This window comes from Scyliorhinus torazame, chromosome 4 (assembly GCF_047496885.1).
Source record: "Scyliorhinus torazame isolate Kashiwa2021f chromosome 4, sScyTor2.1, whole genome shotgun sequence".
In the NCBI taxonomy this organism is placed as follows: Eukaryota; Metazoa; Chordata; class Chondrichthyes; order Carcharhiniformes; family Scyliorhinidae; genus Scyliorhinus; species Scyliorhinus torazame.
In genome coordinates, this window is record NC_092710.1 from 58,337,377 (window position 1) to 58,360,541 (window position 23,165).

General features: G+C 49.6%; 1 protein-coding gene and 1 long non-coding RNA gene across 7 annotated transcripts in view; one reads left to right on the forward strand and one right to left on the reverse strand.

Annotated features, from left to right (window-relative positions):
- LOC140410244 (uncharacterized) overlaps positions 1-23,165 on the forward strand; it is an 857,189-nt gene that overhangs the window by 678,434 nt on the left and 155,590 nt on the right. The window lies entirely within an intron of this gene.
- Positions 1-23,165, reverse strand: part of LOC140410237 (NACHT, LRR and PYD domains-containing protein 3-like) — a 91,611-nt gene that overhangs the window by 65,046 nt on the left and 3,400 nt on the right. For 2 of the 6 annotated variants that reach the window (XM_072498197.1, XM_072498192.1), the window contains exons 2-3: positions 7,895-8,059; positions 5,784-5,996 (exon numbers count right to left, since the gene is read on the reverse strand). In XM_072498197.1, the coding sequence (XP_072354298.1) occupies positions 5,784-5,844 (61 nt within the window). In that variant the 5' untranslated portion in view covers positions 5,845-5,996; positions 7,895-8,059. Of the gene's footprint in view, positions 1-5,783; positions 5,997-7,894; positions 8,060-22,061; positions 22,169-23,165 lie in introns of those variants that run through there. The other 4 variants (XM_072498193.1, XM_072498196.1, XM_072498195.1 and 1 more) reach the window with 4 other exon arrangements.

Here is a 23,165-nt window from a genome sequence, read left to right on the forward strand (position 1 = left end):
GTAGCGCTGCCATCCCCCCAGTTGGAAAGGTTTAGACGTTAGCGGGGCTGGAAGAGGGGAGTACCTCGGGAATTTGTGGGAGGATAATGGCGGAGTATACTGTATCCATGGTGAGGATTAAGGTCAACTGTGAGGCGGAGTTGGGAGTGGCATTGGAGGAGGGGTATGGTGCGGGGCCTTGCGTAGGGCGAATGCCACTTTTTTTCTGCACGACACTGGGGTTGATACATTTGAAGGTAGTGCACCGGACACACTTAACTAGGGCGAGGTTGAGTTGGTTGTTTGAGGCGGTGGAAAATAAGTGTGAGCGCTGTGGGATGTGCTCGGCAAACCATGTGCACATTTTCTGCGCATGTCCTACGCTCGTGAGATTTTGGATCTTCTTGTTCAGCACCATGTCAAGAGGTTTTCCAGATGGATTTGGAGCCCTGTGCCCTAGCAGCCATATTTGGCGTGTCAGACCTGCTGGTGTTGCAGACCGGTGCGGGGTAGGACGTCTTAGCCTTCGCTTCGTTGATCGCTCACAGGCGGATTCTGTTGTAGTGGAGGTCAGCTTCTCCACCCAGCGCCTCGGTGTGGTTGAGGTATCTGAGAGTTTTTGCAGCGTGAGAAAGTTAAATATGCATTAAGGGGTGCAACTGAGGGATTCGACAAAAGATGACAGCTTTTTATTGTGTTCTCTAAAGATCTAGTCACCATCAGCTGTTAAGGGGGGGGGCGGGGGGTTGATGCTCCTGTGTTTGGCTGTTTGTTTTGTTTTATGGTTTTGTATTTCTTAAAAAATGTTTAATAAAAATATACATTTTTTAAAGATTCATTGTCCTCCGGAACATCCTGATCTGCTAGCAATTAGCCCAGGACAGAATTTGATGGCCTCTTTTGTGTATAAATTGGAGGTTAATTGCATATTTGTAGCATGGCCCTGTTCTTCTGTGTAAACGGGAGTGGGCAATCAAAAGCCCAGATAGTGATGATGAGTTCAAGTCTGGACACTCCAGGACAGAACCATTGTTTGAGGGGCTGGGCAGAGCTCATAAGAGAGAAAAATAATCCTGTTCGAATAGGTGGGAAGCAGAAGTATTTGGAAAGCGACCGGGAGAGGTCATGAAAAGCCGCCACAGAGACAGGCTTTTCCAAAAGGGGCTGAAAGAGCTGCACTAACAGCAGGTGTATGTTCGGTGAACGCAAGTATCATTTCTGTCAGTCTGTGTAAGTGGAGGATGGAGCTGTATGTTCATGGTACGTGCTGTTTAATGGGAAAGTGTGTGTTAGGGTTCAGAGATTCATGTAAGCTGTTCTTATTAGATTTGAATTTAAAAGTTTAAATATTGTTTCTGTTTTGTTTTAATAAAGTTTTATTTGTTAAAAATAACCAAGCCCCATTTCTTATGAAATCACACCTCGAGCGAATTGACCTTTCCGCACAGTATTAAAAATAAAAACAGTTGTAGTCTTGTCCAGTATCTTAGCCACTTTTGGGATCTGACCAGGGGTCCGTAATAGCACTAAGTTCTGGGATGTCTTTGGGGATTTTATAAACTCACAAAGCCATGGTGACACAAGTGAACGTTTTGACAACAGTTTCACAATGCCTTAGCCGTCCTCATCCCTTTCCTCATTAAATCTACCCTGGACCTCTTTTGTCCTTGCAAACCTTTGCTCCATCTACAGCCTCCCCTCCATTCTCCATAATCATTGAAATTGCCGTTCTCTCCCAAATCTATGCCCTTGCCTTTCCTGGAATTCCATTTGTGCATCCCTCCAATCAGGTTTTAACCCTTTCACAGTTCCAAAACTGCTGTTATCAAAGTCGCAAATAATATCCTAGCTGACTCCAACAGGGATAATTGGAGCAGCTTCTCCTTTTTCAACCGGTCAACAGTTTTTGATGCAGTTAACCATCTCCAACATCTCTCCACAGTTGCCCAGTTGGGTGGAAATGCACCAATGATAACCAGCTCAATTTCCATCTATTAAATCACACCAAAAGAAATCACTGGCATGGTTTCCTACATCGTCATCTCTGGAATGCTTCAATTACATATTGTTGGTTCTTTTATTTTTCTTATTAACACGCTGCCCTTCAGCAACCTGGCATCATGTTCCGTATGTAAGGTGATGACACCCAGCTTTATTTCATAATTGCTCTGAAACTCTCATTCCTATATTCTAACATACACCAAGTCTCCTTCCATCTGGCTTGAGTCACTGTCTGTGTGGAGTCTGCGCGTTCTCCCAGTGTCTGTCTGGGTTTCCTCCGGGTGCACCGGTTTCCTCCCACAAGTCCTGAAAGACGTGCTTGTTAGGTAAATTGGACATTCTGAATTCTCCTTCGGTGTACCCGAACAGGTGCCAGAATGTGGCAACTAGGGGATTTTCACAATAACTTAATTGCAGTGTTAATGTAAGCCTATTTGTGACACTAATAAAGATTATTCTTATCATCTGTGCTCACTGACCCACGCTGCCTCACAGTCTGACAATACATCAATTAGAAAAACCGCAACTTAGATTTTCAAATCTATCCATGGTCCCTCATTTCCTATCCATGTAATATACCACAGTGCTTGATGCAATCAACATTCCTGCACTCCATCATTACAAACCTGATCCAAAAATTGCCCTTAGTTGGGTGGGGTTACTGGGTTTTGGGGATAGGGTGGAGGTGTTGACCTTGGGTAGGGTGCTCTTTCCAAGAGCCGGTGCAGACTCGATGGGCCGAATGGCCTCCTTCTGCACTGTAAATTCTATGAATATCTATGATAATCTAGGAGTCCTGTAATCACTGACCCAACAACCACACCCAGTAGCACTGACCCAGCCATGCACCCCATTGACCCAGCCCGTGGCTGCCATCCACTAGCCTAGCCCTGCATCCGCGTCCACTGACCCAGACCCACACCCGCAACTGAGTTCCGTACCCCACTGACCGACCCGCAACCAAGACCCACACCCTACTGATCCAGCCCCACACCTGCATCCCACGGATCCAGCCCGGAACCTGCGTCCCATTGACCCAGCCCCGTGGCTGCACTCCACTGATAGAGCCCCGAACTCTGTACCCCACTGATCAAGTCCCCAATCCACATGCACAAACCTAACTAAACACAGAGGGGTCAAGGGTGGGTTTTCTGAGGAGAGGAGTTATAGTAGAAAATTTGAAACTGTTGACAATATCAAATAACAAGAGCCAAGAAAGCAAGTTAGATGATCAAGTTTGGTGGGAATACGATGATGGGCCAGGTGGTTGCTTCCATTGATATGCCGAGCTCAGAGATAGAGTGATCAACGTTAAGATAGGCTCCAGAATCAGATGAGATCAGACAACTACATTTTCAAATTCTCAACTGTGTAGCATTTGACCATTTATTGCGATATTTTTGCAGCTACCCGTCTATTGAATCATCCCCTCTGCTCCAGGGCAGCAGGGAACATTAAAAGAAGTTTGACCAGTTGGGCTAGGAGAAGGGCAGTTTAGCAGAGGAAGCTGAACAGTCTTGTTCTATTTTTAGAACAAAATTCCATGAGTACCTCAGTGGTATCACTGAGAGGAGTGTGGAGAATGCAAGGAAGGTAGTTTGTGTGGGAAGCAGAAGCCTTGGGTTATCTTAGGAATCCAATGTGACCTTTGATTTATGGGCAGCCGATACACCTCCCGCTGCCTCAGGAACGCAGACAGCATTATCAGAGACCCCTCCCACCCAGGCATTGCCTTCTTCCAGACCCTTCCATCAGGCAAACGGTACAGAAGTCTGAAGACCCGCACATCCAGACATAGGAATAGCTACTTCCCCACAGCTACAAGACTCAACGACTCCCCCTTGGACTGATCTGTTCCCTGTAAGAACACTATTCACGTATTTGCTCATGTATTTGCTTTGTTTGGCCCCTTGTTCCGAACTGTAACCAATCACTGTTTGTTGATGTACCATTTGTCAATGTGCTCTGTTGATTATTCTTTTTGTCTACTATGTACTTACTGTATACGTTCCCTTGGCTGCAGAAAAATACTTTTCACTGTACTTCGGTACATGTGACAATAAATCAAATCAAATCAAAAGGGGACCAGGACCTGATAGTGTTTATGTGGTTCAAAGAGATCTGGCACAGCCAGTTATCTGCCTCAGACTTTCAAATCAGTGTTCCACAGGCTTAAGGGAATGGAAATCAGGAAAAGCAGTTGATGACCAGGGTGAGAAACAGTAATGGTTTTAATAGACACAGAGGCTCCAAAGGTGGAGCAGAGGGTGTGACTGAGCAAATCAACAGTTACAGAAATATTCGGATAAATGGATGACCAAATGTTAAGACAGCTGGCGATTTGAAAATGCAACGGTCTGTGAGCTAGGAGAGTTTTTTCCTTTTTCAGGGAAATGTTTTTGAAGTAAAAGAAATAAGTGTTCAAATCTGACCTTATCTGTGTTCAATACAACGGGAATAGCGAGACCGCTGGAGATGATCACGTCAATGGGAAGTCCATGGTTATTAGTAGGTGGAGGAAAGGAGAAAAGTGAACTCGGAGAAGGGATTGTGGATGATTAAAAGCAGAGTTTAAAATCACTAAGAATGAGAATCATCTGGTGCAGAGGTGGAGGAGAAAACGTTGAAGATATCAGTGTTACTGAGAAACCTGGCTTGGTATTCATGTGGGCGGTAAGGAACAACCCTGGGCTGGATTCTCCGCCGCGCCACATTTCTGCCCCGACCCGCCGGCGGGATTCTCCGTTACGCCGGCCGATCAATGGGGTTTCCCCATTATGGGGCAGCCCCACGCCGTCGGGAAACCCCCGGGCATCGGCAAAACGGCAAATCACGCCGGCGGAGAATCTCCCCCCCCCCCCCCCGTCTTCGATATTCAGGACAACATCAAAAATAATGAAGCACTCAGCAAGGCCAATCTTCCCTGCACAGTAATTCCAAAAATAAAAGCTTCCCCAAAAGGTAATCACCCAGATAGATATATATGAAGGCAAGGTCTGGGGCCCAGTCCTGTCTGAACTGGCTAGGATGATTCATCTCACTCTGTACCTCTTAAAAATGAAATGCAAGAACAGGAGCAGGCTGCTTCTGGGACTTCACTGTTAAACAGATCATCCTTTATCACTGTATGAGAACAGACAGGGTCACTGAATATAACTACATGGAAAAGGAATGGTTACAACAGACTGAGCAACATAATCTCACTGGGGGAAAACATGCCTTTAACAGGTAAGATGAAGTAAAGAAATAGAGCTGAATTTTTTGCCTATTGGGCATGTGCACCCGGAGGGTCTGGACGCAGACGTGAAATGCATTTCGGCCATGGTCGGCCCCGGAGTGACGTTTCACAGTGGCTGGCCAATTATCGGCCACCCAGCCTGTAATGTGCTCTGTGAAAGATTGAGCACTGCCAGAGAGAGCGGGAAGAGGGTGGGCATGCAGAGCAGGAAAAGTGCGGATTGCCGTTTCTAATGTGCTCCCTCAGGGGGCCAACCACTGCAGAGCAGTCTCAGGGAGCTCCTGAACTGTGAAAAATAAATACTGACGTCAAATCGATTCCACATGCCTCGGCAACACAAATCATACACTCAGTCCAAAGACACATTTTCCATTTTATTTCAGGCCTGACAGTTCATCCTGCCCCGGATTGAGATTGCAGCTAAAATGTAAAGGCCATCTGACCAATTGGCCCTCCTGCCAAGAGTAAAAAGCAGATGGACCATGTGCAATTGTGTTCCATTGGCCCCATGCTGGCCCGAGCATTCTGGCCAGATATATAGGCTCAGAAACAATATTAACCTTACCTGGTTCCACAGATTGTTCTTTTTGCTCTGGAGTCTCCCTGTCCTGTCTTTGTAAACTCATTGCCGCTAATCCTGAGGTTGCTCCTGGTTTTCTTTGAGCAAATCACAGTTGGTGCTGATCTTTGTAACATGTGTCACATCCTGATGGGTTGAATAGTCTCCTGCTATGCTGAAATGGCTCTGACTCAGTCTCCGCCCTTTGACTGGAAGCTGCTGTTTATAAAGTACACAGTCAGATTGGTTTAACAACTCCTTCAGCTATGAACAATATTAGCTGCAAACAATTAGTTGCTAACTACTGCCTCACAGCCATCCATCGTTGGCTCTCCATCCAGGCCCACTGCTCCACAGCAGCACCCGCACCCCCCCCCCCCCCCCCCCCACTCCTCCCCCCAACACACACACACACAAACACACACAGTGTATGAAACAGTGTAAATCTCAACCCATTTCCAGTGCTCTCTAGCTTTGACCTAGAGTCACTCAGACTCGAAACATTAGCTCCCTACAGATGTTGTCACACCTGCTGCAATTGGCCAGCATTTTGTTTCGGTTTCAGTTTCCAGCTTCTGCGGTAATTTGCTTTTAGCAAAAAATGAATTGTTATGTTTCAATCCAAAACTGTTTTCAAGCACTTCTCCAATTCCCTGATGTTTGGAATTTCAATCCAACACCTCCTAACCGGTTTCTGGTGCTCCAGTGAGGTATTTGTGTCTTGAAAGACAAGCACCGTAACCATTTAAATGCTGAATGAAAATACTGTTGAACGGAGAGAAAGCTATTTCCCCATGCTCGGGCCTTTTTGCACCAGGATCATATTCACTCCAGCTGCCTGCTAGTCCTTCACCCGTTGCTCATTGATCTACATTGGGGCCCAGCGCAGCAACACCTCGGTTTTAAAGTTCTTAACACCGTATTCAATTCCTTCAATGGCCGTTGCTCTTCCTACGTCTGTAACCTCCTCCAATCCCACCATCCTCCAAGATTTCTGCGCTCCCCCAATTCTTCTACATCCCTCATTTTCTTCACCCCTCAATTGAAAGCCTCGTCTTCAGCTGCCGAGACCCTGAGCTCCAGAGTTTATTCTCTAAACCTCATTGCCTCCCAATCCTCCTCTTATAAGATATGTTTTCAATTTACCTCCTTGTCCAATCATTTACTCATCTTTGCTAATATTTCTTACGTGCGACAGTGTCGTATATATCTGATTATGTTCCAGTGAAGGACTTGGGACATTTTATAATTTTAATGGAGCTATGCAAATGAACAATTCTTTTTTTAAATAAATTTAGAGCATTCAATTCATTTTTTTTCCAATCAAAGGCAATTTAGCGTGACCAATTCACCTACCCTGCTCATCTTTTTTGGGTCTGTGGGGGTGAGACCCCCACAGACACGGGGAGAATGTGCAAACTCCACATGGACAGTGACCCAGGGTCGGAATTTAACCCAGGTCCTCAGCACTGTGAGGCAGCAGTGCTAACCACTGCACCATCGTGCCGCCACTGCAAATGAACATTGGTGTTGAAGCCTCATGTGTGGCACCTCAACAGCGAAGGGTTTTCTAGCCAGTCTTAACCTTTCACTGACTTGCACGGCCTGTTGAATTTGAGCTGTGTGTATTGCTGCAAGCAGCAGAGTGAATGAGCAGGAAACAATGCACATGAGCAGGATCTGTGCCTGTGAACCCAACCACTGTGCAGCTAAACGGAAAAGAACCAAGTCGGGAGCTGGCAGGCGGGCAGGGTTACCACTGCAAATTGAACAAGGTTGACAGAAACATCAGAGACACAGCAGCTAGTGGTGTATCTTTAGAGTCTCCGCAGTTCATGTAATCATGTTAGAATTCAGGTAAGTGTTGGGAAAATTACACCTCAACTTGTCAAAGTAGCCATTGTGCAACAATTAAAGAAAATTAAGGAAGTATGAGAAAAGAGAAATTGAGACGAAATTAACAAAAGCATGTGAACAGACCGTTAAGAGTTTACACAAATGTTTAGCAAAGGCCCCTTAGCCACAAAGAAATGCACTAAACTGTGTACTATAATCACAGCAGATATGTCAAAAGGAAGATTTAAAATAGGCACAGAACACAATTTTGGAAACCTTACCTTGCTCTGCAGGTTCTCAGTTTCCGTGTGGAGTTCTATCCTTGTAAACTTGGCATCTATCCTCAGTTTGTTCCTAGTTTCCTTTCCGCAAAACACGGGTTAGTAACTGGGCTGATCTTTGTAACTGAGATTTGTCTCGCCTCTCCACCCTCCGAATGGAAACTGCTGCACACAAAACAGAAATTCAAACCAGTTCAATAACTCTCTTAACTAGGAACAAACTAAACAATTCATTAAGTGCTGGACTGTTCTGCTTGACAGTGTGGTGGAACAGGTTCAATTGAAGTATTCAATTGTCTCTCAGCTAAAAAGGAAGAATGTGCATGAATACGGCAAGAAGGCGGGAGATTGGAATTAAATGAGTTGCTCATTCGGGCAGCCAGTGCAAACACAATGGGCCAGATAGCCTCCTTGTAACCTATACAAATTCTATGATTCTTACTCAGGTCAATAGTTTCAAATTTGTAAATAGGATTGGCAGAAACATTGAAAATACGGAAATTTGTGGGGTTTGCAATCATTTGTTTAGATCCCTTCAGTCCACCTGTATATTTGCGATATTAAATGAAGATTGACGTTTTTCGGGGAAGACGGTGATATGGTGATCACTGGACCAGTAATATAGAAAGAAGTCTGACAACACAAGGTTAAAGTCCCAACAGGTTTGTTTCGAATCGCTAGCTTTTGGAGCACTGCTCCTTCCTCAGAGGAATGAAGAGGTATGTTCCAGAAACATATATATAGACAAAGTCAAAGATGCAAGACGATACTTTGAATGCGAGTCTTTGCAGGGAATTAAGTCTTTACAGATCCAGACGGAGCAACTGGGGAGAAGTATCATCGCAGGTTAAACAGGTGTCAATTGTCTCAAGCCAGGACAGTTGGTAGGAATTCGCAAGCCCAAGCCAGATGGTGGGGGATGAATGTAATGCAACATGAATACAAGGTCCCGGTTGAGGCCGTACTCATGTGTGCGAACCTTGGCTATATGTTTCTGCTCGGCGATTCTGCGTTATAGCAGTCAAGGGCATTCATTCTCTGATCTTCGGGTAAGCGTTCTCCAAGGTGGCCTTCAGGACGCGCGAAAATGCAGAATCGCCAAGCAGAAACTTTTAGCTAAGTTCCGCACACATGAGTACGGCCTAAACCCCCACCATCTGGCATGGGCTTGCGAAATCCTACCAACTGTCCTGGCTTGAGACAATTCACACCTCTTTAACCTGTGATGATCCCTCTCTCCAGTTGCTCCGTCTGGACCTGTAGACTTAATTACCTGCAAAGACTCACATTCAAAGTATTGTATTGCACCTTTGACTTTGTCTATATATATAATATATATATATGTTTCTGGAACCCACCTCTTCATTCACCTGAGGAAGGAGCAGTGCTCCGAAAGCTAGTGAATCGAAACCAACCTGTTGGACTTTAACCTGGTGTTGTAAGACTTCTTACTGTGCTCACCCCAGTCCAACGCTGGCATCTCCACATCATCAGTAATATAGAAACTCAGGTTAATGGTCTGGAGACATGGGCTTGGATTTTTAGCCCATCGAGCATGGGCACTCAGCGGGCCGGAATGCAGCTGTGCTTGGCCTCGAAGAGCTACTTCAGGCTGGCGGGCCAATTAACCGTCACCCAGCGTGAAAGGTGTGCTGGGAGAAGCTGAGCACTGCTGGGAAGGACTGGGGGAAAGCAGGTGCCCAGAACAGGGAGAGTGGGGTTGGCGTTTCTCATCTGCTCCCTCAGGGGGACAGCCACTCAGAGAGCTGCTGACCCGTGACAAATAAATATTGATGACAAAACTAAGCCATGATGTCTAGGCAGATACACAGATACTCAGTCCAGAGATACATTCAGCCCTGACAGTTCATTCCATCCAGGTTGCGCCTAAAACATAAAGACCGCCTGGCCAATCAGTCCACCAGTCAAACAGACGGGCCATGTAAAGTTCCATTCAATTGCCCCTTCAATGGTCTAAACTGCCTGCTTAATTGTCGGCGGGCACGCTACCAACTCTTGCGTACACCCACCAACCAAAATACTGCACGGGTGCTTGATGACATTGGTTTTCGCGCCCACAGCTTCTCCCGTGATTTCACCCGCTTCTGGTCATGCGCGAGCCCATCCGGGCAACGTAAAACTCTGGCCACGGGTTCAAAACTCACCATGACAGTGGAACTTAAAATTCAATTATTAACATCTGAAATTGCAAGCTAATCTCAGTAATCGTGACCATGAAGCTTTTGATCCCCACAGATTGTGGTTAAAATTCCATCCAGCTCACCAAAGTCTGCCATCCTTACACAGTCTGAACAACGTGTGACTCCAGATCCACAGCAATGTGGCTGACTTTTACCTGCTCTCTGAAATGGCCCAACAGGCAGCCCAGTTCAAGGTCAATTGTGGATGGACAGCAAATTGTGGATGAACAACAAATGCTGGCCTTGCTCGAGATGCCCTTTAACAACCTGAGGTATGTTATCTCTCCATCGAATGACTTATCCTCAGCTATGTTGTTCAGATTGAAATTATTTTTTATCATTAAAAACATTTCTTCAGTTACTTTTATTTATGGTCACACATCCTCCTCTATTCCACCAACTCTTTCACTCCCATCATCTATTTTACAAACAAAAACAAATATTTTGTATTTTCCCAAAGCTTCATCCTTCACAACTAGTTTTTCCCAGTTCCACATCTATCTCACGCCAGCCCTACATACTGAGCTGCAAAACAGACCCGATATTCTGCCATTTCCACTTTTATTACTGAACTATGTACATATGGAATCTATATCACCCTGGAACAATGTTCAGTCTCGTCCTTAAAACCGGACATTTAACCAGATTTTCGTTCCTGCCCTAATCTCTCTCGATGTGACTCAGTGTCAAATTGTGTTTGATAACGTTACTGTGAAGCACTCGAGGAGATTTTACATTATGAAAGGGGTGAAATGAAAGGTTGTTTTTGCACTGTGCTGTCCAGGAATCATTTATTACAGGGTTGAGCGGTGGATACCCGAGTGACCTTCATAGCCTATCAGGGAATCCCAAGCTTTCTCATAATGTCAGCAGCCCACTTTGAATCCCTCTCTCACACTCTACCCCTCTATCACACACTCACACACACACTCTACCCCTCTCTCACACACACCTCACACTCTACCCCCCTCTCTCACACACCTCACACTCTACCCCCCTCTCTCACACACACCTCACACTCTACCCCCCTCTCTCACACACCTCACACTCTACCCCCCTCTCTCACACACACCTCACACCCTACCCCCCTCTCTCACACACACCTCACACTCTACCCCCCTCTCTCACACACACCTCACACTCTACCCCCCTCTCTCACACACACCTCACACTCTACCCCCCCTCTCACACTCTACCCCCCTCTCTCACTCTTCCCCCCTCTCTCTCACACTCTACCCCCCCTCTCTCTCACACTCTACCCCCCTCTCTCACACTCTACCCCCCTCTCTCTCACACTCTACACCCCCCTCTCTCTCACACTCTACCCCTCTCTCTCACACTCTACCCCCCTCTCTCACACTCTACCCCCCCTCTCTCACACTCTACCCCCCTCTCTCACACTCTACCCCCCTCTCTCTCACACTCTACCCCCCTCTCTCTCACACTCTACCCCCCTCTCTCTCACACTCTACCCCCCCTCTCTCTCACACTCTACCCCCCTCTCTCTCACACTCTACCCCCCCTCTCTCTCACACTCTACCCCCCTCTCTCTCACACTCTACCCCCCCTCTCTCTCACACTCTACCCCCCTCTCTCTCACACTCTACCCCCCTCTCTCTCACACTCTACCCCCCTCTCTCTCACACTCTACCCCCCCTCTCTCTCACACTCTACCCCCCTCTCTCTCACACTCTACCCCCCTCTCTCTCACACTCTACCCCCCCTCTCTCTCACACTCTACCCCCCTCTCTCTCACACTCTACCCCCCCTCACTCTCACACACTACCCCCCTCTCTCTCACACTCTACCCCCCTCTCTCTCACACTCTACCCCCCTCTCTCTCACACTACCCCCCCTCTCTCTCACACTCTACCCCCCTCTCTCTCACACTCTACCCCCCTCTCTCTCACACTCTACCCCCTCTCTCTCACACTCTACCCCCCTCTCTCTCACACTCTACCCCCCCTCTCTCACACTCTACCCCCCCTCTCTCACACTCTACCCCCCTCTCTCACACTCTACCCCCCTCTCTCACACTCTACCCCCCCTCTCTCACACTCTACCCCCCTCTCTCACACTCTACCCCCCTCTCTCACACTCTACCCCCCTCTCTCACACTCTACCCCCCTCTCTCACACTCTACCCCCCTCTCTCACACTCTACCCCCCTCTCTCACACTCTACCCCCCTCTCACACTCTACCCCCCTCTCTCACACTCTACCCCCCCTCTCTCACACTCTACCCCCCTCTCTCACACTCTACCCCCCCTCTCTCACACTCTACCCCCCCTCTCTCACACTCTACCCCCCTCTCTCACACTCTACCCCCCTCTCTCACACTCTACCCCCCTCTCTCACACTCTACCCCCCTCTCTCACACTCTACCCCCCTCTCTCACACTCTACCCCCCTCTCTCACACTCTACCCCCCCTCTCTCACACTCTACCCCCCTCTCTCACACTCTACCCCCCTCTCTCACACTCTACCCCTCTCACACACACACTCTACCCCTCTCTCTCACACACTCTACCCCTCTCTCTCACACACACACACTCCACCCCTCTCTCACACACACACACACTCTACCCCTCTCTCTCACACACACCCTCTACCTCTCTCTCTCTCACACACACACACACTCTACCTCTCTCTCACACACACGCGCTCACCCCCTCACACTCATTCCCCCCTCACACTCATTCCCCCCCTCACACTCATCCCCCCCTCACACTCATCCCCCCCTCACTCATCCCCCCCTCACACTCATCCCCCCCTCACACTCATCCCCCCCTCACACACTCATCCCCCCCTACACACTCATCCCCCCCTACACACTCATCCCCCCCTACACACTCATCCCCCCCACACACTCATCTCCCCCCTACACACTCATCTCCCCCCTACACACTCATCTCCCCCTTCACACTCATCTCCCCCTCACTCATCTCCCCCCCTCACACTCATCCCCCCCTCACACTCATCCCCCCCCCTCACACTCATCCCCCCCTCACACTCATCCCCCCCTCACACTCATCCCCCCCCTCACACTCATCCCCCCCCCTCACACTCATCCCCCCCTCACACTCATCCCCCCCTCACACTCATCCCCCCCTCACTCATCACCCCCTCACTCATCACCCCCCTCACTCATCACCCCCCTCGCACTCATCCCCCCCTCGCACTCATCCCCCCCTCGCACTCATCCCCCCCTCGCACTCATCCCCCCCTCGCACTCATCCCCCCCCTCGCACTCATCCCCCCCCTCGCACTCACCCCCCCCCTCGCACTCATCCCCCCCTCGCACTCATCCCCCCCTCGCACTCATCCCCCCCCTCACACTCATCCCCCCCCTCACACTCATCCCCCCCTCACACTCATCCCCCCCTCACACTCATCCCCCCCTCACACTCATCCCCCCCCTCACACTCATCCCCCCCTCACACTCATCCCCCCCTCACACTCACACTCAACACCCCTCTCTCACACACTCAATCCCTCTCTCACACACACACACATTCAATCCCTCTCTCTCACACACACACACACACACACACTCAATCCCTCTCACACACATTCAACCCCTCTCTCACAAACTCACACACTCACCCCCTCTCTCTCACACACACACACTCATCCCCACTCCACGAAGGAGGGCATTCTGTTTCCTGGTGTCACACTGTTACACTCAAGAGGACCCTGTTCTGAGTCACTGGGCAGGATTCGCCGTTGGCAGAGAATCGGTAGTGAAGCCAAAATTTTGGCCCTTCGCCAGGCGCCCACCGGAATACCATGCTCCAGTGCCTCAACAGTGGCGCCAATGCATTCTACTCAGCACGTACCATAATCGCCATCCGCATATCTTTAAACAGGCTGAGCGATGCTCTGCCATCACCTGGCGGAATCACCGACTGCGTGTTCCACTTTTGGTTTCAAAAAGCGGGAAACAGACACGGTGGCTGTTGAGGGGAGGCAGGACAAGCAGAGGCACGACCGTGGGCTACTGGTCACCTGCAGGGCTGGTTGGAAGGGGGGGGGTCATCTGCCAGTCCCGGGACCATACGGGTGCCCCAACCCCACCCTACCATACCAGCAGACCAACCACCACACACGCAATCCAGCCCTCGCCCCCAATGCCACCAACTGGCCCCCCACCCAACCGGCGGCCACGCTCCAATGTTGCAGCACACAGCCCACCCAACGGCAATGTCCACAGTAGTCCCTGCAGGAGGGCGCCAGACAGGGGCTGCGGAGTGGACAGCTGGCATGTGTAGTGCCAGCCAACGGTACCCCTGGCAGCAGGGACAGGTGCCAGGCCAGAGGCAACCCATGGTTGGGGCCAGAGTTGCGGAGGGCAGAATGCTAGGGGGTACGGCTGGGGGTGGGTGTGGTGATGGGGTAGGAGGGAAGGGGGACATGCGGGGGAAGGGTCTGCAGGACAGACTGGGGCCACCATGTAGCCCATTAGACCTGGTTAGGCAGGGGTACACACACCATGTTAAAATGTCTGACTTTCACCGCCCTTCAGAGAATGGCTATCAGAATCAGTGCATCCACTCCATCACAGGTCTATATGCCGGGTCAGCAGAATATATCAAATTCAATGTGGTCCAAGGCGCCAGATACCTGGGCATCTGGTTTGTCGCCAATCTCCAAGATGCCTGGGCCCAGGGGGTGATCGATGGGATGCATGTCACCCACAAACACCAGCCCATGATAGACCAGTCTTCACAAACCGGACTGGGTTCCACTTGATGAACGTGCAGCTGGTGTGTGACCATGAGATGCACATCTGCGCCCTACACCCGGGCAGTGTGCACGCTGCCTGCATCCTGGCACACTCAATGGTTCTTGACCTCTTTGAGGCCGACTCCCGGCTGAGGGGATGGCTCCTGGGACACCAGTACAGTGCTGGGAGGCTTGCTGCATCCCTCACAATATCGCACAGCAGAGGGGCAACGTGCTGGAGGAGGAGGAGGATGAACACCAGGCCTCGTCCGACGAGGAGGAAGTGGGGGAACGTGAGGATGGGCAGTGCATGGGGCCCGAGCAGACACACAAGGCCACACAAAGTGTGCAGCTGGGCTGGCACGCACACGATGCTCTAATCGCCTGCAGGTTCACCGACTAGGGGGCCTGATCAGCAGCACAGACATCCCATCCCTCTGGAGCGATGAGCACTGTCTGAATGCCAAGACCCCAATATCCGCCCATCTCCTGAGCACACCCCAGCACCCCCTCTGCAGTCAGCCCTGCCCAGGCTATCCCTCACACCCTTCTGACAGAGCCCCGAGGCAGGTTGATACATTGTGAACAGGTGTTTATTGCGAAATGACGAACATATATGTGCAAGTCTGTGCCCTAGCCCTATACTGGGTTCTGCAACCTGTTGTCTACCATTCTGGCTTTCCAGGCCCGAACACTACATCTAGGTGGATCCCTAGGCGGTACATCAGGAATGGAGGCAGCCTGTTGCAGTTCCCACCCTGTGACATGGCGGCCGTTTTCCGGAGCGACTGGGCCTGAATGGGTCCAGCTGCTGCTCAGGTGTCCCACGTGGCTTAGTGCCACCTGTTCCGCCCGCTGCTGATGAGATGCACCGGGGGAGGGGGGGGTATAAGTCCGAGGCACTGTAGATGTTCTGGCACCACCCCTGCGGGTGTCACTGGCACAGGCCCCATGACCTCCTCCTGCCTCGAGGTGCCCGATGACCCCGGGCTACTACTCGAGACGGGAGCAGAGCAAACCCCCGAGGCTTTCCCGCCAGCTGGCGCTGCGAGTCCTGGAGGCCTGCTCACGTCGTGACCAGAGTCTCAATGCTCACGGCCTCGGAGCACAGGGATTCGACCAGCTCCCTCTGGGTCTGTGCCACATCACCCAGTGGCTGTGTCACCTCCCTCTGTGACTAGTCCAGGTCAGCCAGTGCCCAGGCAATGCCACCAATGTCCTCAGCTATGACCCTCTGTGAGTGGGCCACACTCTGGAGCGCCGCTGCAATGTCCAGATGGCTCTGAGAGGGCAGCCCTATCATTGTCCTCATCCACCACCTGCACAGGCCCCATGCACAGAGTGCTCCAGGCCTTGGATATCTTGACCCATGGCCGATACCTTCGCCCCCCCCCCATCCCCAAGACCTCTACCACGGACACCACCTGTACGATGTGGGCTTGGGTGACATGCATGGTCGGCACTACCTCCTGTCTTTGTAGATGGTTTTGGACTCCCCAACTGCAGATGCTCAATGGTTGCTGAAAATCCCTCATGCAGTCCCTGGCTCTGCGCCTGCATCGCCACTATCGATAGGACAGCCCTTTCCAAAAGCCCCAAACCAGTCTAGACGGCAGCTCGTCCCTGGGATCGTCCGCCCCTCGGGGGTTCCTGACGTACCACATCACGTGTGTGGTATGCACCAGATAGTGCCCCAGATGCCTTTTCACTAAAGTGCCCAACCGAGGTGAGTGCCTCTGGGATTGGTGGAAGGCGTTGGAGACAGCTGTGTCAGGAAGTCAGTGTCATCCCCGGATTGCGATTCGAGGGCTGCCGTCGCTGTCCATGTCCTCTTCCTCGCTGCTGTCCGTTCAGGGTTGGGGTTGGGATTGCAGTTGGGGTCGGGGGTCACCAGAAGTGCCCTCCTCATCGCCAGGTGATCCTGCAAGACACAAGATGCATGATTGGAGCGCGGGTTGGGGTGGCAGTGGGGGTTAGGTCAGATTGGTGACATGGCATGGGGAACTGCAAGAGAGGAGTCTCACTTGCTCTGCCACCTGAGCCCAGGCCTGGTGCTCGGCAGCATGTGGCATCCTCCTGCCCACCCCGGGGTACAGAGTAGCCCTCCTCTCCTCCACGGGATCCAGCATGGTCCCCAGCCCCACGTCTGAAAACTGGGGTGCCACTCACCCTAATACCATCTTGTTGGCTGGGAGGTGGAGTGCTAATATGCGGCTGCAGCTGGTCATCCTCCCAACCCCAGCGAGTCCAACACCGTTTTCCACTGGAATCCTTTGGGTTCCATGTGGCGCCGATGTTAGCCTGTTAACTGTTGTTGAATTGCTCTGGGAGCGGCGCCAATTTTGCTGTCGTAGAAATCCACCAATTCTGTCCTGGTATCAACACTTGGTCTCTGAAACAGATCCCACCCACTTCCATCACTCACTTCCCTCTTTCCATCAGCCGGGGTCCTGTTTCCCTTCCGGTGTTTGCTGCAGGTTCTTGCTCCAGATTGAACCCTTCACATCAAATCGTAAATACTTCCTTGGATCTGCTCCCAATGCTGCATCAATCTGAATATTTCCCTCGCCCAAAATGTCGCCAGCCTGCATTAACCCGTTTTATTCTACTTTTGCATAAGGGACAAGGAAGAATCCAGTGATTACTCCACCCACCCCGCCCCCCCCCAACTTTCACAAAGGAAAATAAAGTGTGCAGATATATTGAAAAACAGACCTCCATATTCCTGATTGTAGGACGTGAACACTGTCCCTATAATCATGTCGATAGAGATATACATCAGGAATAATTTAATTAAATAGAAGAATGGCTGAATGGGTTGAGTACCATTCCATCGCTCTTATATTTAAACATAGTTTCAATAACGGATTTCAGCATTTGGTGAATGTAAAGTTTAACCAGAGTTTCTGGACAACAATTTGGCATTGGAGGGCTTGAACACCCCGTTTAACAGATAGCATTGGTCTACTTAATCCAGGTCAGTGACGATCAGAAAATTAGTCAAGCAGAGAAAACTTCTAAAAGCACGATTTAGTAACAACAAAACAAATATTCTGTCTGAGTTTAGTTCGGTCAAACTTTGAAACTCTGAATTTTCAGAGTGCTTGAAAAGCTCGAGATTTTAATTTTAAATATTCTGAAATTGATTTATGACCTACCCAGAAGCTGTTCAATGAGTTAATTTCGTAATCCATAGAAGTCCCACAGTGCAGGAGTCAATTCAGCCCATCGGGTATGCACTGCCCTATCTCCGTAACCCCCCCACCCAACCGGCACATCATTTGAACACGAAAGAGCAATATAGTACGGCTAACCTGCACATTTTTGGACCCCAAAAACAACCCCTCCTATGAGGTAAAAAAATAATAATAATCGTTATTGTCACAAGTAGGCTTACATAAACACTGCAATGAAGTTACTGTGAAAATCCCCGAGTCGCCACATTGTGGCACTTCTTCAGGTACACAGAGGGAGAATTTAGAACGTCCAAATTACCTCATAGCACGTCTTTTGAGACTTGAGGGGAAACCGGAGCACCCAGAGAAAACCCACGCAGACACGGGGAGAACGTGCAGACTCCGCACAGTAACCCAAGCCGGGAATCGAACCTGGGACCCTGGTGCTGTGAAGCAATAGTGCTAACCACTGTGCAACCGTGTAGCCCAAATAGTAATCCTGTTGCTGTGTCAATGAATGTTGAGACAGGTTGGAACAGGACGTACATTAGCAGCTTCCAGGTGAGATCCAGCAATTCCCCCCACCCAGTAAAGAACAACAGAACCCTGGCTTGGAATGTGGTTTCTCAGAGTGAGTCACAGGTATGGTGTAGCTTCTCAAAGATTTTAACCACTATGATGAATAAATTCAGACTCTCTGTGACGAATGTGATATAAAATAGTTACTTTAGAGATACTAGTTAATGTAATGTAGAAATAAGCCACTTTGATTCTGGCAGTTAGGGAGAAAGGGATTTGAGACCGCATGGAAAAAGCAGGAAGAGGTGTGTCTATGAGAGTGATGCTGCATTGATAGGGGCCGGAGAAAGGGATTGGAAGTGAGCCAATCAGAATAGATCAAACAGGTCAGGAGGGATATAGGTTGACCTATGGGCGTCGAGTATGTGAAACTTGATACCATTTGAATTGATTTGCAGAGATCCCTTTGTTTCTTTGTTCATTCGCTTTCTGGGATATAGGAAACTGGATGTCTCTTATATTTCTATGAAATGAATCAAGCTTGCAAGCTAAATAAATAACTTCTTTTTACGTGCGAATCCATCTCAACTTTTATTGAGGCCAGACTGACAGAGAAAGAAATTTGGGAATCAACATCTGCTCTGATCATTTCATCTGTGAAATGTTAAAGACACCACTGTACAGACCAGTATTTAGACAAACTTCGGCATTAATCTGACTCTGCAGGAGAGTTTCAAGGCCTGCGCTTTCCTGATATTTCCTTCCTCTCCTTTCTAGCCTCACTTTTTCGTTACACTTTAGCAGTTCAATAATGAAAACAAATACACTGAGAAATTTTAGCCCTAAAAACATGCTACATAAAAAAGTCCAGTAGGTTCAATCTTCTCAACGGTCTATAAACACAATCCTGAACCCTATTCCTGCCAGGTGTGTGCAGGGTTTCACAGTGTATCAGGATCCTGCCAGGTGTGGACATGGTTTCACAGTGTATCAGGACCCTGCCAGGTGTGTACGGGGTTTCACAGTGTATCAGTATCCTCCCAGGTGTGTACAGGGTTTCACAGTGTATCAGGATCCTCCCAGATGTGTACAGGGTTTCACAGTGCATCAGGATCCTGTCAGGTGTGTACGGGGTTTCACAGTGTATCAGGATCCTGCCAGGTGTGTACAGGATTTCACAGTGTATTAGGATCCTGCCAGGTGTGTACGGGGTGTCACAGTGTATCAGGATCCTGCCAGGTGTGTACGGGCTTTCACAGTGTATCAGGATCCTGCCAGGTGTGTACAGGATTTCACAGTGTATCAGGATCCTGCCAGGTGTGTACGGGGTTTCAGAGTGTATCAGGATCCTGCCAGGTGTGTACGGGCTTTCACAGTGTATCAGGATCCTGCCAGATGTGTACTGGGTTTCACAGTGTATCAGGACCCTGCCAGGTGTGTACGGGGTTTCACAGTGTATCAGTATCCTCCCAGGTGCGTACAGGGTTTCACAGTGTATCAGGATCCTCCCAGATGTGTACAGGGTTTCACAGTGCATCAGGATCCTGCCAGGTGTGTACGGGGTTTCACAGTGTATCAGGATCCTGCCAGGTGTGTACAGGATTTCACAGTGTATTAGGATCCTGCCAGGTGTGTACGGGGTGTCACAGTGTATCAGGATCCTGCCAGGTGTGTACGGGCTTTCACAGTGTATCAGGATCCTGCCAAGTGTGTACAGGATTTCAGTGTATCAGGATCCTGCCAGGTGTGTACGGGCTTTCACAGTGTATCAGGATCCTGCCAGATGTGTACTGGGTTTCAGTGTGTCAGGATCCTGCCAGGTGTGGACATGGTTTCACAGTGTGTCAGGATTCTGCCAGGTGTGTACGGGTTTCAGTGTTCATCAGGATCCTGCCAGGTGTGTACAGGGTTTCAGTGTATCAGGATCCTGCCAGGTGTGGACATGGTTTCACAGTGTATCAGGATCCTGCCAGGTGTGTTCGGGGTTTCACAGTGTATCAGGATCCTGCCAGGTGTGTACGGGGTTTCACAGTGTATCAGGATCCTGCCAGGTGTGTACGGGGTTTCACAGTGTATCAGGATCCTGCCAGGTGTGTACAGGGTGTCATAGTAACCGAAAAATTAACATGAGTCGGCCATTCAGCCCTCGGAGTCTGCAGCGAAATGCAATGTGATCATGGCTGATCCTCTACCTCAACACCATACTCCCAAGCCCCTCACATACCCCTTGACAGCTTTACAATCTAGAAATCTACATATTCCCTTTTTAGGTATTCTGAATATCTGCATATAGTCTGTCTACTACTGCCAGAGTTTATACCTTTCCATTAGATCCCCTCTCATTCTTCAAAAATTCCAGGCAACACAATCTCTCATCATAGGATAACCCTGCCATTCCAGGAATTAGTCTGGTGAACCTTCGCTGCACGCCCTCTGTGCAAGTATATCATTTCTGAGATAAGGAAACCAAAGCTGCACACAATAGTCCAGATGTGGTCTCGTCACGGCCCTTACAGCTGCAGTAATACATCCCTGCTCCTGTTCTCAAGTCCTCTTGCAATAAAGCCCAGCATACCATTTGCCTTCCGAACTGCTTACTATACCTACATGCTTCCTTTCAATGACTGTGTATTCGGACACCTGGTCCCTTTGTATGCCAATATTAGCCAATCTACGAATATTTAAATAATACTCTGCCATTCTGTTTCTCTGTCCAAACTGGATAACCCTGTAATCCATATTACACTGCATCTACCATGCATTTGCACACTGATTGAATTTGTCTCAATCAAATTGAAGATTCTCTACATACTCCTCACCACTCACAATCCCACTTGTTGTTGCCGCCAGGAACCTTGTAAATATTACTTTTGCTCCCCTCATTCAAATCATCAATGTACGTTGTAAATAGCTGGGCCCCAAGCACTAATCCATGTGGGACCCTACTATCATTGCCTGCCAATTCAAAACAGTCCCATTTGTTTCAACTCCCTGATTCCTAACAAATAATTGCAAAACATGTCATAAGAGTCATAGGTACTCGGAAAATTTATAATAATCTATATTATTGTCACAAGTAGGCTTACATTAACACTGCAATGAAGTTACTGTGAAAAGTCCGAGTCGCCACACTCCAGCGCCTGTTCGGGTACACAGAGTGACAATTCAGAATGTCCAATTCACCAAACAAGCACGTCTTTCAGGACTTGTGGGAAGAAACCGGAGCACCCGGAGAAAACCCACACAGGCACGGAGAGAATGTGCAGACTCCGCAATGACAGTGACCCAAGCAGGAATCGAACCTGGGACCCTGGAGCTGTGAAGCAACAATGCTAACCACTGTGCTACTGTGCCGCCCGATTAGGAGGGAATAAGGAGGGTCTATCCGACCATTCCAGCCAACAGGACCGGCTGATGGAGTTACCCAGACATGGGGAGTGCGAACAACAGGAAATGCTGTTGTCAGTGTGGAGACTGGAAGATCCTACCGTCAGCCGATGGCAGGCTGCCGCCATGAAACATGCCACAGGGTGGTGCAAATTCTCACCAGTTAACTCTGTTTCTCTCGCCACAGATGCTGCCAGACCTACTGCGTTTGTACAGAACTTCCTGTTTTTATTCCATTTACTTCCCATTCCTGCTTCCAACAAATTGTGATTCCTGTAGAAGTGAATCAGGATTCCTTCACAGCACAGCATGATGGAGAATACATAAATTGTTTAATTTTCTATTTTTCAGACTCAACTGCACAATCAAATAGGCCCCACACAACAGATTTTCTGCAAATCTTTGACTACTCACCCATCTTTAACCATTTGAATGTTGGCTCCATCATCCCTGGGTGACACACGGTCTGATCTCACTGGCTCCATCCTCCCCGGGTTACACACGGTCTGATCTCACTGGCTCCATCCTCCCCGGGTTACACACTGTCCGATCTCACTGGCTCCATCCTCCCCGGGTTACACACTGTCTGATCTCACTGGCTCCATCCTCCCCGGGTTACACACTGTCTGATCTCACTGGCTCCATCCTCCCCGGGTAACACACTGTCTGATCTCACTGACTCCATCCTCCCCGGGTTACACACTGTCTGATCTCACTGGCTCCATCCTCCCCGGGTTACACACTGTCCGATCTCACTGACTCCATCCTCCCCGGGTTACACACTGTCTGATCTCACTGGCTCCATCCTCCCCGGGTTACACACTGTCCGATCTCACTGACTCCATCCTCCCCGGGTTACACACTGTCTGATCTCACTGGCTCCATCCTCCCCGGGTTACACACTGTCTGATCTCACTGGCTCCATCCTCCCCGGGTTACACACTGTCTGATCTCACTGGCTCCATCCTCCCCGGGTTACACACTGTCCGATCTCACTGGCTCCATCCTCCCCGGGTTACACACTGTCCGATCTCACTGGCTCCATCCTCCCCGGGTTACACACTGTCTGATCTCACTGGCTCCATCCTACCCGGGTTACACACTGTCTGATCTCACTGGCTCCATCCTCCCCGGGTTACACACTGTCTGATCTCACTGGCTCCATCCTCCCCGGGTTACACACTGTCTGATCTCACTGACTCCATCCTCCCCGGGTTACACACTGTCTGATCTCACTGGCTCCATCCTCCCTGGGTTACACATT